General features: G+C 42.9%; 1 protein-coding gene across 1 annotated transcript in view; it reads left to right on the plus strand.

Annotated features, from left to right (window-relative positions):
- The window catches only part of LOC139364525 (inactive tyrosine-protein kinase 7-like), a 40,242-nt gene that overhangs the window by 3,866 nt on the left and 17,582 nt on the right, over positions 1-18,794 (plus strand). The window contains exons 2-5 of the mRNA XM_071101318.1: positions 12,838-13,134; positions 13,987-14,089; positions 14,384-14,568; positions 14,809-14,956. Coding sequence (XP_070957419.1) covers positions 12,838-13,134; positions 13,987-14,089; positions 14,384-14,568; positions 14,809-14,956 — 733 coding nt within the window. The remainder of the gene's footprint in view (positions 1-12,837; positions 13,135-13,986; positions 14,090-14,383; positions 14,569-14,808; positions 14,957-18,794) is intronic.

The following is an 18,794-nucleotide window of genomic DNA, read 5'->3' on the forward strand; positions in this document are numbered from 1 at the left end:
ATCTACCCCGGGTCAACCCAGCCGGGTCGTGCCAAGGCATGTTGTAACCGAGGTGCTTGTAATTAGTTTCCACAATGCCCTCCGTATTTGGGGCCCAACCCTGTGCACAAAGACGATGCCAGCGGCGGACATAACTGACGTTTGATCTGATAGCCCTTAATGAGCTCCTAAAATGACAGCCTGGCAGATGTTTTGAAATGAATGCCTGTGTAAACTATGCCACCCGTCGTGAGATTGCTCGCCGGCAGAGAAATAGCAGGGCCTTGGCAAGGAGGAAGAGATTTGGCTCATAAGATGTCAAGTTATCTGATATGGAGTGTCAGCCAGGAATGGCCTGAACAAAATGGTGGGAAAAATGGGTCTGTTTTGAAGTGTCTGATGAACTGTTCAACAACAAAAAGCTCAGAACTATTTGGTCTCCAGACTCATGGTAGTATGTGTTTTTAAACATTTCAAAGCATTTGGTTTAACTATTGTTTTTGTTGTTTTTTTGCTAAATTGGATGTTCTTTAGAACCAATTTAGGAAACTACATCTGTGTGTGGATCTGTTACTCTGGCATACTTAGGTGCTTATTTAAAAAAAGAAAAATGTATCCCCTTTTTCACTCCTTGATGGAAACAGCTTTGTTGGTAAAAAAAAAAGAGCTATATTTAGCTTTGAACTTGAAGTAGGCTCCTTTGGCTATTTCAGGAAGATCTGTTACTGAAAACAGCCCCAATTTCCTTTGTGTGGCCAGGAAACATTGGGTTGAAATCAACAGGGATTAAAAATGGACGATTGTGTGGAAGATAAATCCCAAAGATGGTGTGAGTCATCCGTTGCACTTTGATGACCCAATTGTCTTTACGTTTAACGGAGAAGGATGAAATGAAGTAGTCTGTTGGGCATGAGGTCAAAATTAAATATTTGCCGTTGCACACCCTTCATTGCCACTTTCTAGATGAATCAAAATGTCACTTTTTTTTTTTTTTTAGACATGCCTTTCTGCCAAAGCTAGGACCTAGGCTTGTCTTTCAGCCACATATGAGCCATTGGCACCATATCAGTCCAGGTGCATAGCCCTGTAACCCTGGCCAACCTCAGTGCTGCTGACTGGGAGAGGAGTGTTTCCATGTTGTAAAGTACACTAGGAAAGCCCGGCAGATGTCATTCACAATTCCACATAGAGATTTGGCTGCATTTCTTTCCCATTTTTAAAGAGGGATTTCACAATTTATTGAGGACCGATTATGGCTTTTTGATAAGAATATTTGCAGATTTTTTAAAATTTGTATTTATTTTTTTAAGCATGTCTTCAAAATACTTGCATGTAAACCCTGAATAACACACTCCCAGAACTGCTTGGGTTTTGTGCCGAATGATAAGTAATGACATAAGAGTAATTGCTGACGCAGTGTATAAAGTATACACAAAAGTAGTGGTACAACTGTGTATGTCCGTGCCATCCCTTCATGCTCCTCTAAAATGACGACGGCATGTGAAATGGACAGCGAAACTCCCAGATGAAAAGAACCCTGTCTGACAGAGCCAATCACAACTATGCACGGCTCTCGTTGAACATGATGAGGTACACCAACGGCTACTCAAAAGCCACAGGCTCCAATCATCAAGGGAAACCCACACAGACTGAATCCAGGGCAGAGAGGTCACGAGCAGGGGAGAAGAGATGTTTTTACACTTCGCCACCCAAGAACAAGCTCAGTCTGAACCGTTTGAAGAACTAGGGACATGAGTGCTGGTACCTTTTTGAGTCCCTCTGTGGTAAAACAATATTTATTGCTAGATGTTTTGCCAGATTTTTTGCCCTTTTTGACCCTTTCCGGTCCTCTCAAGGGCTGTCTGGAGAGATTTGTTTTAGGGACAATTTTAGTCTGTTGACCTGCCTGGAACCAATATGGAGTTGCCTGGTGACTCTCCTGAGTGCTCTGCAGAGAGAACAAGTGGTTCTTGTTATGAGATCAGAATTTGTGTAATTAAATTGAAGTCCACATGCTTTTCATTAAGCGCCATCTATTTCCAGAACCGAATTTAGAAATGCCACAACATTCCCAGAGCACCAAAGGCTTTTTAGATTTTATGTACTATAAAGAGAAGCGTGTGGAATTTACTGTGGAGGATAGACTAACCTTCAGTACTACCTACACACATTGCCCCTTCCCGCCAATTTAGTTTGTGAGAATAAATAATTACTTGGTTACTATGCCAACACTATCAACATATGAGGTCTAAAAAAACTGCTGGGTTGCACAACTGTGAACGTCCCAAGCCTCGTCTCCTAAACATTTCAACATCCTCTGCTGTTGGCCTCCCTTAATGTTTATTGTATTTTGTCCCTCCTTGTGTGCTGTAGGGGTATTGTTTGTTTGTCAGGGGCCCCACGCTTTCTGCGGTACGCATCAGTCGCTTGCACTTCTCACAGCGTGAGGTCAACACTGCCAACTGGCAGGCGTGGAGGGGGTGAAGCAGGGGGTGGAGAGGATGACCCCCCCTCCCCCACCCCCACCCACAGGGGACAGCTAATTGCATCGCATTCTAAATCTCACATCGAAAACACATACTCTGGAAAGACTTCCAAGTCTGAGCTACCTGCGGCAGATGCCATACCACGGTGGATGAGGGGGCATAGTTGAGATGTCTTGGGTTGTAACCTGGCTTTGGTGCATCAATTGTTATTCCCCCCCCCCCCGAAAACAGAGAGTAGGCTACTTTATCACCTTCAAGCCAGTTAGCCAACAGTAAAATGAAAGCCCCAAGGCTCACATGACAAAAGTGGCTGAACCCCTGACTCTTCCAGGGCCGGAAACTTGGCTCTGGACTCTAACGATCGAGGTAGACAAGGCTTTGATTTCTGAATCAGAAAATGTTAAAATCTACAAGGAAAAGGTCTCATCAGAAATGCGTCAAAACCCCTGCCAAGTAATATCAACACTTAATATTTGGTTTTTGGAGGAATTGTTTACGAGTTAAAAAAAAATATTGCCTTGTGCCTCTTAATTCCGTAACCAAAAACCGACATATCTTTTAAAATGTCTCTCCCTCATGAGGGAGGATAATGAAAGTTCACAAAATAATAGGTAATGGTAGACCTACCGATTTCAGTTATAGTGATTTTAATGATATCAATTTTACTTGAATTATTAAGTGAATATAACTCGTAATTCTGTTACCAAATTGGTAGAATGGGAAATCATAATGGTCACAAATCACAGTTGGGTCACCTGCTTACTGTCCTCCCTTCCACTGTCATGTTCAGCTCAGAACAGCTTTGTCTGTCTCATGGTCAAACCAAGAGTGTTAAAAACAGGCTGAGTCTGGACAACCTCTCGCTCTGTCTCGCTCCAGTTAATGTCACCTCTCCCAGCTCTTACTGACCTCTACCCACGAGCCCACTGTAACAAGCATCCTACGCACTGACCGACATCAGACGTCCATGGATGTTGAAAAGTAGTTTTACATTTGGTCAGTCGACCCTGGCCTCGATGTTTAACGTCCAGACGGACCGGACCAAATCTGAACCTATATTTCACAAGTTTGGATAGCTCAGTGGACTATAACTGCACATTTCAGCACCCAAAGAATATCCCGCTTTTACACAGGACAATTCATGTGATACTGCTGCAGTTTGCCCACACACTAGTCGCCTCTCAACTCCATCGTACATCGTTGTTTAGTCGGCTAAATAGAGTAGAGTACAATGTAGTACTGTACAGAAAAATGTATTCTAATACTGTATATAGGTCGTTTAATCAGTTAGTCTTTTCTGTAGTATTTGTCTAAGTCGTGTCATGTAATTAAATATTTTTTTTTACTGTCATAATCTCCAACAAGAAAATTACCATGTATGGCCATAGTAAGCTCCCACTCATCTCTGCGCCCACCCCCTTCCAGCTGTTTTGTCCCTTGTATGTGCAGTGAAGGGGCAGGGGATTCTCATATAAATGTTTTGGCCACAGATGGGTATCCATCTCACAGCTGGGCCCCTGCGTTAAATGAAGGGAACGGTTCACCAAGGATTTAGTCTCATCGGCCTCTGATACAATCGCATGCCATGCTCTCTGTGATGACAGGACAGAAGAGAACAGCTGCAATGCAAACCCATCCTAGGTCTGGTTACTTATATCGAATTAATTCCAATGAATGTTTTTCTGCAATATTCCAGATGTTTGAATCGCATGAAGTTATTTTGTATATCCTTTTTATGAGCGTTTGTCTGCTTGTTCTCATGTTGTCTTTTTGGTCTCCTTCGCTGTAAGGCAGGCAACAAGCTTATTCTGGACAGGATTTGGGCAAGAGTGAAACCTCTCGCTTCGCATTTTCCTCTCTGTTTCCACACACACACCAAGCCCCTCCCCCTGCCACACCAACAAAGTTGAGAGCACTTCTTTCTCTGACAAGCAGTGTCAACTCGCAATTTGAGGTTTGGCCCAACAGAATCTGTCAAATGGACACTGAAACACATTGAGACATTTTACTGTAATAAAGAAGTTAACCTTTCTAACGATACCTTTTTTTAAAATGTTTCAACTACTCAAATTGTACGCAGAGCAGACACTACTGAAACAGGAGTATCAGTGAACATTGATTCTGGAAAATGAATGCTCAGTTTGTCGCACGGAATTGCGGTACCATGTACCTCTATCAGCATTTTAGCTACAGACTGTTATGTTAGCTGTGTTTTTTATTTTTAATTAAAAAAAATAAATAAATGTGCAGTAAGCATTCAAACATAATTGATATAATGAATTGGCAACTCGTTTTCATTCTGAGATAAGGTAGGCCACTTGATTTTAACATCTGAACATAGTGGACAGGCTAGCATGCTGTTCAAACAGTGGGAGACAGACAGAAGGGTGCGTTCATAACAATTCAACTGCGAACAAATAGATTCAAGTTAGCTAAACTTTAAATATAAACATTAACTGGCTACTCACTAGCATGTTCTTTTGCTTGAGAGATTGAGACCTGTGTTAATTTTCTGTATGGTAATATCTGCTACAAGAAGTTTGTCATTATTGGTGAATGTACATTATGCATTTGTTCTGGTAAAAATGTTTGAACAAAAAGGGCATTTTCATAGACTTGAAAGCCAGATCAGTGATTATTGCAAAAAAATAATCGGGTGAAACTAGTTAGAGAAATTATATTATTTAGCCTAATTACACACGCTGTGAATTCATTCGATTATTATTCGACTGTTTGAAATGCGGTGTATTTTACCTTTTTAATTGTACAACAATGCTTATTTAGAGAACCTAAACCAAATATATTGTGAATCGCGATGTGATCGAGATGTGATTTTTAGGCCAGATCACCCCGCCCTATTCTATCCTACTGCCGGGCTGTTCTTTGCTGTCCTCCTCTTTTTTGAGTGGAACATTGTCATTATTGTCAATTTATCCAGGAAACACATTTAGCAGTTATGATTTAAATTGACTCCTATGCCTACTTCATCCTAATCTCGCTTGACTTCCTTTACCCTAGTATGGGGAAAAGGAGTCTTACACAGCAGTGTCTGATAAATCCTTCAAGCAACATCCTACTCAGTGTCATTGTCTTACATCAGATGGCGTCTTGATTCCACCTGAACTGTCTCGTATCTTCGTAAATGGTAATGGCTGCCATAACGTTGAAAATATTACCTACGTGACATCGTCTGCGGAACTCAATTTCTACATCAAAATGGTCTGAATTAATCTAAGCTAAAACAAGTGTATTTTTCTTTTTGGTGAGCTAAGGAATATTGTGCTTCAATTAGCAGCGGTTCTGAAGTTTTGACTATAAGTGTGAAAGCTAACGTAAATGTGTCCAACGTTAGCTGAGCCAGTCCCTGAAATCATTTTTGACTGAAACGGTGCTGCTAACTAACCAGCTACCTAGTACTGCACACAATGTTGTCTTCCAAAAAAAGTTAGCTAGCAAGTTACTGTAGCTAGTAGTGCTAGCTGATGCTTCCATTAAGTTTTCATGAAGCAGCTGTTCTTCTGCCACGAGTCATTGCAGTAGCCTCCCGAGTCAGCTGTTGTGCTCAGCTGACCCAACGATACGATTACGGGGAGAAACATGCTGATCATGCGGACTGATTTCTGATATCAGTTCTTTTTAATTGTGGGTCTGCATGCCTACAACTTCAGGGCAATTTAGACAGGCCAATGCAAGCTTTTTGTGTCATTCATGTCAGTAAGCTAGTTACAACAGTTAGCTACATAGCTGATCTAGTCACTGCAATAGCAACCAACATCCTTGCGCAGCCTTTGTGCAGGAGATGGCCACTGGTTTATTTAAACATTTTTGCGTACTATTAAATCACTCAAAGTTTAATAACTTTGCTCACTAGTTAATCTGTCTTTCTTGGAATGTCATGTCATACAAGAGCACAGTGATGTCAAATTAGGAACTATGTTTGAATTTTAATGGCGGATGCTCAATAGTCATGTTTTAAAATGAGTTCCACGTCCTACATGACAGACTGGTTGAGGAAGGTGAGTCGTGGGGTAGTCTCCCAGAAACCAAATCACTGGTACCCTGCACCTCTGCATCGTGGCCCTTATCAGAGTGGATTCACCGTCTCCCCTTTTGCCTGTTGTCTGTCACTCTGGACTGTGTTATTAAATGGAGGGTGACTTGCTCCTACTGCACTGTCCCAATGGACTGCAGGCCCCAACTGGTTCATCTCAGTATCTGCGGGCATTTCAGAGCGGGCACCTGTTTAGCCATGTCCAGCTTGACACTGTCCCTCAACGTGGGAGCAGCTGCATAAACTTCCAACTTTTTGCTGTCCCCGACCCTCTGATTGGCCTTGTGAACGCCTACCTACCCCCTTCGACTGCAACGCCCCTTAAATGGCTGTTTGTTTGAGGGGGTCCAGGCCCAGTGTGATACCGCAGCCCCAACTGCCTTGCCCGACTATTAGGCCGTTCTGGACTATTAGGTTACCCCAGGGAAATCAGCAGCTGAAAGTGAAGTGCTTTAATATGTTGCCTTCTTGCCCTTGACAGTCACGCAGCTTGATGACTTAAATAGCTTTTCGCATGCTCCCATGGCGTTGTCTCAAGTGGATGAGATGAGGACAATGGGAGATCCAGTTTCCACTGTTGTGTATCTGCATAACGATGCTCCTCAGCCTTGTGGACCATGGGTATGGTGAAACACACCTCAGTAAAAGTTATGGCAAGCGTACGTACAATGCTGTTGTCATTTATGGACACCCCTTGTGGTGGGTCATATTTCACAGGGTGGTTTTGTTTTAATGGCTCAATTTAATACTTGGCTCCTTTAGTGGACAGGTGGTCCAAATCAACGCTACACAATTGTTAAGTGGGAGTCTGCTCGCGTCCATGGAGTCAGCCTGATGTATAGCACCAAAATAGGTCAGTTTGAAGTTACCACAGCGGAAGCCCACAAATTATAAGGTAACGTTCTCATTTTTATTCTACAGTTTGCCGTTGTGGTCTCTCCCAGTCTTCTTCACGTTCCACAGCGTTCTGTATCTTGTGAATTAAACCTAAAATATTTCAGGTGCCCATCTTTCCCTGCCTACAGTCAATAGCGCTTGGTGGGAGGTCCCTGCATCTGCAATGAAGCCTCGTAGGTATCTTCAAATGGAACCAGTCACAGGCCCAGTATCTTTACACCAAAGGGTCATTGACTGCTGTGCATCAAAGCCCTCCTTTGTGCGAGCGAGGGAGAAACCACATGATTTTTTTTTTTTTTGGGGCACGAACAGAGCCAAGTTGATCTTTGAGACAAGTAGGGTACCGCTATACGAGCTGGAAGAGGAAGACCAGTGCCCTAAAGCTCCGGGTGCATAACTTATACCGAATGAAAGAGTTTGCAACTCGACTGATCCAACGCATGTAACATAACAATTGATGCCTCAACTTATTTGCTTCCCTGCTTGGTGCACGATTTGCGTCTTCAGGTTCACATGAATATTGATTTTAGCTCGATCTTGGGAGGGAGGTTGTGTTTGTCGCTCAGATCCCAGTTGTGATGTAATGTACAGCGTTTTATGCAGCAACAGCTTCCATTTGTGGTTCATGTTTCAGCCAATCAGGTTTGCTTACACTCGGTTAGTATAGTTCCATTGCTCCAGCAACCATGAATGCCACCTTTGTCACTTTAAATTCCTGCCCTGGAATCAAGGAAGAGGTTTGGAATGTGCCAGGCATTTCTGCAGAGGCTAGGGTCCTCACCTAGACACTGATTTTTGTAGACACTTTTAAATGTGGAAGACCCTTGTCATTCCTGATATCTCAGAGAATCTCATGATTTGAAATTCAATATAAAATAAAGCCTACTGGACTCCAATGGTTCATCATGATGCTCTGGTAAATGTACCATCTCCGGTCAAACAATTCTTTACATGAAACAAATGTTTGAGGCATCATCCTCACGACCTAGTTTAGCTACACTCTGCACAGTTGATGCCGTGCAACATGGCGAGTCACCACATGTCTATTGGTTCAATTTGTTTGTCGAGTAAATTTTCCCAGAGTCCACCTAGAAGAGGCGACAAACAGACTGACGCTCGCTGTCTCTAGAGTTGTGGAAAAAGTGCAGGAAAGATGTACACATACAACCCCTGAACTGTCCACTGCATATTCATGCGGGGGAAAGAAAACACATTTTCCCGATTTAGGCCAACACCCAATCGTGGTGGGGTGGGGGCTAGGTTTCTCTGTGGCTGCTTATGATAAAAGTAAGCGTCACTTTTGTTTTCTGAGAGAATGTCTGAATCAATCAATCAAATGTATTTATAAAGCCCTTCTTACATCAGCTGATGTCACAAAGGCTGTACAGAAACCCTAAACAGAAAGCATTGCAGGTGTAGAAGCACGGTGGCTAGGAAAAACTCAGGCTATGAGGGTTGGCCAGTACTCATCTGGAGATTATAACAGAACATGGCCAAGATGTTCATAGATGACCAGCAGGGTCAAATAATAATAATAATCACAGTGGTTGTCGAGGGTGCAACAGGTCAGCACCTCAGGACTAAATGTCAGTTGGCTTTTCATAGCCAATCATTCAGAGTCTCTACCGCTCCTGCTGTCTCTAGAGTTGAAAACAGCAAGTCTGGGACAGGGAGCACATTGAACTCTATCTTTAAATAGAAGAGATACTTTATTGAATAGCCTAGATTTAGGTTTGTTTATTAATTGCAATGGTTCTTGAATGACACCAACAGGCTCTGTTTGTATACTTGTTGTGACTTGTAGTTTTGAATAATGGAGGTGTGAGTAGACATAATAGCTATAGCCTACATTGCAGCAATGACTCCCTATTCTCTTGTCTGTTCAGTTCTTCTGGGTCTTGGTACCCTCTTAATCAAGAGTATTCTCTGAGAGGATCCTGTCTCCATAGCAGCAACAGGCACAGATAATTGCTTGTCCTGTCCCTCTGGCTGCGCTAAGTTTGGAATGTGTCCTCCCCTGTAGAGGAGAGAGCTAGTCTCTGTGTGTGTGTGTGTGTGTGTGTGTGTGTGTTTTATTTATTAGTGGACCACAGGATGTGTGAGAGCTAGTACAGAGCCAAAGAGACGAGTCCTGGGGGCATTGTTATTGGGCACCAAGGGCTACTCTCCTTCCTGTAGTCTCAATTAGACTCTCACTAGGTACTTCTAATGATATAACTACTCTAGAAACAGTGAGAACACAGTGTTGTGTAGTTGACTGGAGTTGTGTAGCTAGCAAGGCTGTGAGCTTTTAATTTTGGCTGGAAAGAGGGGGCACATGATAGCCCACCAGAACAAAGAGGTCATTGGACAGGTCGTCATTGTAAATAAACATTTTCTCTTAATTGACTTAACCTTTTTTTAAATTAATACAGGTAACTAAAATGCATGGATGTTCAGACACTTTTACTCTGTCTCACATTTGCTGGGTAACCCAGGAGTCCCATTCATCCAAGGCTGAGGGGTATGAATGAATACCTCATCCTCTTGAAGCCAGGCAGATGCCACTTCGCATTTCATCCCCTTCGCCGGTATGCACTCTCGACCTGCGATGTGTTGACATTGTGTCCCGTGTGTTTTAAAAAGAGACCAAACCAGGTGCAGCCACATTGGAGTTGAATTGTTTAGGTTCTAAATGTTCAGGATACATTCTTGTTTAGTTGTTGTTGTTTCAACCAGTCTCTTGATTCCACACATGTATGTCACGATCACAGCACATTTTTATTGTTGATAGACTTATGAAATATGGATTCAGTACTCACACACAAATCAAATTTTATTTGTCACATACACATGGTTAGCAGATGTTAATGCGAGTGTAGCGAAATGCTTGTGCTTCTAGTTCCGACAATGCAGTAATAACCAACAAGTAATCTAGCTAACAATTCAAAAACTACTACCTTATAGACACAAGTGTAAGGGGATAAAGAATATGTACATAGAGATATATGAATGAGTGATGGTACAGAGCGGCATATGCAAGATACAGTAGATGGTATTGAGTACAGTATATACATATGAGATGAGTATGTAAACAAAGTGGCATAGTTAGTGGCTAGTGATACATGTATTACATAAAGATGCAGTAGATGATATAGAGTACAGTATATACGTATACATATGAGATGAATAATGTAGGGTATGTAAACATTATTAGGTAGCATTGTTTTAAAGTGGCTAGTGATATATTTTACATCATTTCCCATCAATTCCCATTATTAAAGTGGCTGGAGTTGAGTCAGTGTGTTGGCAGCAGCCACTCAATGTTAGTGGTGGCTGTTTAACAGTCTGATGGCCTTGAGATAGAAGCTGTTTTTCAGTCTCTCGGTCCCAGCTTTGATGCACCTGTACTGACCTCGCCTTCTGGATGATAGCGGGGTGAACAGGCAGTGGCTCGGGTGGTTGATGTCCTTGATGATCTTTATGGCCTTCCTGTGACATCGGGTGGTGTAGGTGTCCTGGAGGGCAGGTAGTTTGCCCCCGGTGATGCGTTGTGCAGACCTCACTACCCTCTGGAGAGCCTTACGGTTGAGGGCGGAGCAGTTGCCGTACCAGGCGGTGATACAGCCCGACAGGATGCTCTCGATTGTGCATCTGTAGAAGTTTGTGAGTGCTTTTGGTGACAAGCCGAATTTCTTCAGCCTCCTGAGGTTGAAGAGGCGCTGCTGCGCCTTCTTCACGATGCTGTCTGTGTGGGTGGACCAATTCAGTTTGTCTGTGATGTGTACGCCGAGGAACTTAAAACTTACTACCCTCTCCACTACTGTTCCATCGATGTGGATAGGGGGGTGTTCCCTCTGCTGTTTCCTGAAGTCCACAATCATCTCCTTAGTTTTGTTGACGTTGAGTGTGAGGTTATTTTCCTGACACCACACTCCGAGGGCCCTCACCTCCTCCCTGTAGGCCGTCTCGTCGTTGTTGGTAATCAAGCCTACCACTGTTGTGTCGTCCGCAAACTTGATGATTGAGTTGGAGGCGTGCGTGGCCACACAGTCGTGGGTGTACAGGGAGTACAGGAGAGGGCTCAGATATAGTACCAGTTATAGCCAGTTATTGTTGATAGTTATATTTTGTTTCATAAGTCTATGATGGATTCAGTACTCAAACACACACATATAGTATCAGTTATTGGTTATTGGTGGAGTGAGGGGGGGGGGGGGGGTCAACTGAGTGATGGCACAGTGCTGCCTACCTACAAAAACACTGATATCAGCTCAGTTGATGAGTGCCAGTCATTCATCCTCTTTGCTCATTATAAGTGTAGCCTATTTGTGCCCCCCCCAGCCCTCTCCATGGGAAAGCCGAGGCTTTATTTCTCACTCCCAGTGCAGACTGGTCCACTCCCAGCATGGGCCTTCGCTCGGCCTGGGCCCCAGTAACCAGTCACTGGAGCGAGACAGACTGCCGTCTCAGTCTCAGGCAGTCGTCTGTCTGGATGAATGGGCAGCTCTGAGTTCCAGACAGGCCCTGCCAATCACTGAGGATCAGTGGCACTCTATTCAACGCCTGGGACAGAGAGAAACAAATCCGTCATTGATATTCATACTTAGTATTACTAGCATTTATTCATTTGAAGGTTCACACTTATTATTCTAGTAGTTTGACTTGATCTGCTTGTGTAACTAGAATTTTCGTTCACATCTCCCATAGACATAAATTAATGAGTTGCGCAAAAGTCTGATTTGCAATGCGCTCAATTTGGAATCTGGACATTTGAATGTCTTTTAAATAAGGACAACCTAGTATAGTTTTAATGTAATGAATGGCTGTGTCCTGTAGGGTGTTCTAATGGCTTATACTGCACCCTTAAAGGGATAGTTCACTTTTATGAAGTTTTTGCTTATTTACAGCTCACCTAGGGTGGTGTTGTATAATCCAAACCACTTTGAAGTTAATTGTCCGAGTGTTTAGCAACATCCCAAATCTCCTGGCCAGTATTTGTTTGTGCATGTAGCAATGCAAGTGGAAACTCATGGTCTTGCAGGAGACGTGGTTATTATTTGGGATGAGAGTACATACCTGGCATGTCACTCAGCAAGGGGAGGGAGGCCAAGGAGTTATGAACCATGTCCAGAGAAGCTGGGGCCCATGGTCTGTCTGCAGCACACCTGGGTGTCTGTCTCTCTACTCCCAGCTGCCAGTGGACAAAAGAGCCAAGGGCGTCGAGGGGAGACGGTGGAAGGGGAAAAGCATTGTCCTCTTTCCCTTTTTATGATTTTTTTAGTTGATGTGCGGATGGCTGAAAGCAGTCTTTGACTTGATCTTTTCAAGGAAGAAAAATAAGATGAATAAGTATGTGCATCAAATGCAGGCTTTACTTTTTGGTTTAGCGTAACACGTAAGAGCATAACGACTAATTCCTCTCTTTCTCATTTCATCCTCCAGTTCTCACCGTTCACGCCGCCTCCTTCCACTTCACCAAGGAGCCCAAGTCCCAGGATGCCTTGCACGGCCGGAGCGCCATGTTACGCTGCGAGGTCAGCGACGCGGAGGGCGTGAGTTACAGCTGGCTGCAAAACGGCGATGCGGTGAATGACACGGAGCGCCGCTTTCGGGAGGGTGGCAACCTCAAGTTCACCTATGTGGACCGGGTGCTGGATGCCGGGACCTTCCGGTGCCTGGCCGCCAACAATGCCACGGGAGGAGAAGAGCGCTCCACGGAGGCGTCCTTCAACATCAAATGTGAGTTTACTTAATTGCTACTTCATTTTACTTCATTATTTCTCATCAATGTAAGCCCTTCCCTTATCAGTGTTTTGAGATCTCATAACCAAAATACTGTAAGAAGAGGTGCAGTTGTTAAATTCATACACATATATTGATATGACTCAAACTAGCACGAAGCATGGATGGCAGTGTAATAGCAAATGATAGGCATAACTATGTTACTGCAATAATTTTTCCAAATGCACTGAATTGGCTGCACAGCAATTAACACCATATTAGACCTTATGAGGACCTACCTGTTTTGAATATTGACAGTTGCCTTTGCAGCCATAGATTCAAACTTATTGAGTTTTATTCTTCCATATGGAAACTCAATATGTCTGTCCTCCCATGTGTGTCTCTACAACCATCAAACGCATCTCCTGAAGCGCTAAGAAAACGCTGCCTCTTACTTCTAAAGACTCTTACGAGAGCCAGCCAGTGCTTTCCTTTTCCTAACTCTTATTTCCGCCGGACCAAAAAACGAAATCACGCCTGCGTGAGAGGTTATTTTGAGTGTCATTTATGTCCTCTACCAAGATGGACCGCTTGTGAAGTTGCAGCGTCTGGCTGGCCGTGTCACAAAACAAGGAAGGTCAGCTGACAGGAAAGGGGCCATTTTGGGAGCCGGCACTAAGTTAGCCGGCCAGGTGTGAATGGCTGGTTTGTTTGTGTAAATGAGCAGCAAGAGGGGGTTTGACACCTTCTTTTTCTTTCTTTTTCCTCTCCTTTTTATTAACCCACCTTGTGTGCTCGCCCTCTACCTTCTGTCTTTTTTTAACACTCACTCAACCTACCTCTTCCCCCCACCCCCCATCTGTCACACAGGGCTAGAGAGTGGTGGGGTGACCCTGAAAGATCCTGCATCAGAGCAGGACATCGAGAGCTCTTCCCCTGTGACGTTCCGGTGCAACATTGATGGACACCCACGGTGAGAAGCACAACCACGGCCTTAAGGTGTCCGCATGCTCCCCTGCCCGAAACTGTTCGGAAGAGTTCATGCATATTAAAATAGACGGGGTACTTGCCGCTTTTTTTTTTTTTTTTTCAAGCGAACATCTTTTTAAGAGAGTATGTGAGCATACTCGTTCAGCTGGCCGAACGGAAGCACTTTTGAAGCCTTTACAAGGCCTGACGGGGCCTCAAAACGTTCACCAGTCTCTCCACTTATTCTTATGTGCCAACTCACTCATGCATATTAAGTAATCATGTCTTCCTCCCCCAGACCAACATGCCACTGGTACAGAGACGGCGTGCGACTGCCGGAGAAGAGCCATCAGATCAACAACAAGGAGCGAACTCTGACCCTGCCCAGTGCCAGCCCAGACAACAATGGCCTCTACTATTGTTGTGCCAAAAATCCAGCTGGGCACGTGTGCAGCAATGTCAACTTCACCCTCAATATCATAGGTGTGTATATGGACAAAGATTCAATAAAGAAGAGGTGAGGAGGGATGGCAGTTCCCCTCCCCCCATAGTTTAATTGCAAAGCAACACCCAGCCCCACCGACATTAACATTGTGACTAGAAGCCAGAGCTGAAGAGAGCCTGTTGACCGGTCTCTTACCTTTCTTATGTACTCTTTGTGCTGTATACCTCTTTCTCACAGTCTCTTCATACCACACACTCACACCCTTACCCTCTGTATAGATAAAAGTTTCCCTCGTCCTGTGGTGATTCCTGAGGACCTGGTGGTGATGAGGAACGAGGAGGCCCTCCTTAACTGCCTGTTTACTGCCGAGCCCCCTCCCACCCAAGAGTGGTACCATCAGGACGAGCTAATCACCAACAAGTCCCGGTAAGACTTTTGTGTGTGTTTTATATCCATCTACATACACTGCTGTTCAAAAGTTTGGGGTCACATAGAATTGTTTTTGAAAGGAAAAGCAAAAAAAAAATGAAAGTCCATGAAAATAACATCAAATTGATCAGAAATACAGTGTAGACATTGTTCATGTTGTAAATGACTATTGTAGCTGGAAACTGCTCTTTATTTTATGGAATATCTACATAGGCGTACAGAGGCCCATTATCAGCAACCTTCACTCCTGTGTTCCAATGGCACGTTGTGCTAGCTAATCCAAGTTTATAATTTTAAAAGGCTAATTGATCATTAGAACACCCTTTTGCAATTATGTTAGCACAGCTGGAAACTGTTGTCCTGATTAAAGAAGCAATAAAACTGGCCTTCTTTAGACTAGTTGAGTATCTGGAGCATCAGCATTTGTGGTTTCGATTACAGGCTGAAAATGGGCAGAAACAAAGAACATTCTTCTGAAACTCGTCAGTCTATTCTTGTTCTGAGAAATGAAGGCTATTCCATGTGAGAAATGGCCAAGAAACTGAAGATCTCGTACAAGGCTGTGTACTACTCCCTTCACAGAACACCGCAAACTGGCTCTAACCAGAATAGAAAGTGGAGTGGGAGGCCCCAGGTCACAACTGAGCAAGAGGACAAGTACATTAGTGTGTCTAGTTAAAGAAACAGACGCCTCCATAAGTTCTCAACTGGCAGCTTCATTAAGTAGTACCCGCAAAACACCAGTCTCAACTCAACAGTGAAAAGGCGACTCCGGGATGCTGGCCTTCTAGGCAGAGTTCCTCTGCCCATCTTCATCTTTTCCTTTTATTGGCCAGTCTGAGATATGGCTTTTTCTTTGCAACTCTGCCTAGAAGGCCAGCATCCCAGAGTCGCCTTTTCACTGTTGACGTTGAGACTGGTGTGTGTGATATATATTTTCTCTCTCTCTCTCGTGTGTCAAAAGTTTGGACACACCTACTCATTTTATTTAACCTTTTATTAACTAGGAAATTCTTATTTACAATGACAGCCTACCAAAAGGCCTTCTGTGGGGATGGGGGCTGGGATTAAATATAAATCTAGGACAAGACATCACACACAAAAACATCACAAGAGACAACACTACATAAAGAGAGACCTAAGACAACATTCCAATGTTTTTCTTTATTTACTATTTTCTACTTTGTAGAATAAGTGAAGACATCAAAACTATGAATTAACACACATGGAATCATGTAGTAACCAAAAAAAGTGTTAAACAAATTAGATTTGAGATTCTTCAAAGTAGCCACCCTTGATGACAGCTTTGCAAACTCTTGGTGTTCTCTCAACCGGCTTCATGAGGGTATCACCTGGAATGGATTTTAATTAACAGATGTGCCTTGTTAAAAGTTAATTTGTGGAATTTCTTTCCTTAATGCGTTTGAGCCAATCAGTTGTGTTGTGACAAAGTAGGGGTGGTATACAGAAGATAGTCCTGTTTGGTAAAAGGTCAAGTCCATGTTATGGCAAGAACCGCTCAAATAAGCAAAGAGAAATGACAGTCCATCATTACTTTAAGTCATGAAGGTCAGTCAATCCAGAACATTTAACCCCTCTAGGGTATGTGGGACGCTAGTCTGGCCAACATCCAGTGAGATTGCAGAGCGTCAAATTCAAATACAGAAATACTCATTATAAAAATTCAGAAAACAAAACAGATTTTTACATAGGTTTAAAGATTAACTTCTTGTGAATCCAACCACTGTTTCAGATTTTAAAAATGCTTTACGGTGAAAGCATACCTTATGATTATTTGAGAACATCGCCCAGTTGACAAATTATTACAAACAGTAACCAGCCAAGCAGAAGTGTTACAAAACTCAGATAGAGATCAAATGAATCCCTTACCTTGGATGATCTTTGTATGTTTGCACTCAGAAGACATTCATTTACTCAATAAATGTTCCTTTTGTTCGGTAAAGTCTCTTTATATCCAAAAACCTCCATTTTGTTTGCACGTTATCTTCAGTAATCCACAGGCTCAAACGCAGTCAAAACAGGCAGACAAAAAAAATCAAAATTGTATCTGTAAAGTTCATAGAAACATGTCAAACAATGTTTATATTCAATCCTCAGGTTGTTTTTAGCCTACATATCTATAATATTTCAACCGGACAATAACGTCGTCAATGTAAAAGGTAAACAAGAAATGCGCACTCTCGGGATTGCGCATGAAAAAGCTCTGTGACACGTCAGGGTCCACTCATTCAGACTGGTCTCACTCCCTCATTTCTAAGAGTACAAGCCTGAAACAATTTCTAAAGACTGTTGACATCTAGTGGAAGGCATAGGAACTGCAAATTGAGTCCTAAGTCAATGGATACTGTAATGGCATTGAATAGAAAACTACAAAACCCCAAAAGAAATATTCTTCCTGAATGGATTTTTCTCAGGTTTTTGCCTGCCAAATCAGTTCTGTTATACTCAGACACTATTTTAACAGTTTTGGAAACTTTAGAGTGTTTTCTATCCAAATCTACATGCATATCATATCTTCTGGGCCCGAGTAGCAGGCCGTTTTAATTTGGGCACGCTTTTCATCCAAAATTCAGAATGCTGCCCCCTACCCTAGAGAAGTTAAGAACTTTGAAAGTTTCTTTAGGTGCAGTCGAAAAACCATCAAGCGCTATGATGAAGCTGGCTCGCATGAGGATAGCCACAGGAACGAAAGACCCAGAGTTACCTCTGCTGCAGTTCATTAGTTACCAGCCTCAGAAATTGCATCCCAAATAAATGCTTCAGAGTTCAAGTAAAGGACACATCTCAACATCAACTGTTCAGAGGAGACTGCGTGAATCAGGACTTCATGGTCGAATTGCTGTGAGGAAACCACTACTAAAGGACACCAATAAGAAGTGATTTGCCCTCCGCATCGACTTGCCAAGAAACATGAGCAATGGACACTAGACTGGAGGAAATCTGAGCTTTGGTCTGATGAGTCCAAATTTGAGATTTTTGGTTTCAACCACCTTGTCTTTGTGAGACGCAGAGTAGCTGAACGGAAGATTTCTGCATGTGTGGTTCCCACTGGGAAGCATGGAAGAGGAGGTGTGGGTGTGCTTTGCTGGGGGATACTGTCAGTGATTTATTTACAATTCAAACACACTTAACAAGCATTGCTACCACAGCATTCGGCAGCAATACGCCATCCCATCATGTTTGGGCTCAGTGGGACTATCATGTGTTTTTCAACAGGACAATGACGCAACACACCTCCAAGCTGTGTAAGGGTTATTTGACCAAGGAGAGTGAGTGCTGCATCAGATGACTTGGCCTCCACAATCACCTGACCTCAACCCAATTGGGATGGTTTGGGATGAGTTAGACCACAGAGTGAAGGAAAGCAGCCAACAAGTGCTTTGAAGAATATCAAATATAAAATATATTTTTATTTGTATAACACTTTTCTGGTTACGACATGATTCCATGTGTTATTTCATAGTTTTGACGTCTTCACTATTAATTTACAATGTAGAAATTAGTAAAAATAAAGGAATACCCTTGAATGAGTAGGTGCACTACATACATACATACATACATACATACATACATACATACATACATACATACATATAGTTGAAGTCGGAAGTTTACGTACACTTAGGTTGGAGTCATTAACTCGTTTTTCAACCACTTCACACATTTCTTGTTAACAAACTATAGTATTGGCAAGTCGGTTAGAACATCTACTTTGTGCATGACACAAGTACTTTATCCAACAATTGTTTACAGACAGATTATTTCACTTATAATTCACTGTATCACAATTCTAGTGGGTCAGAAGTTTACTTAC

This window comes from Oncorhynchus clarkii, chromosome 13, assembly GCF_045791955.1.
Source record: "Oncorhynchus clarkii lewisi isolate Uvic-CL-2024 chromosome 13, UVic_Ocla_1.0, whole genome shotgun sequence".
In the NCBI taxonomy this organism is placed as follows: domain Eukaryota; kingdom Metazoa; phylum Chordata; class Actinopteri; order Salmoniformes; family Salmonidae; genus Oncorhynchus; species Oncorhynchus clarkii.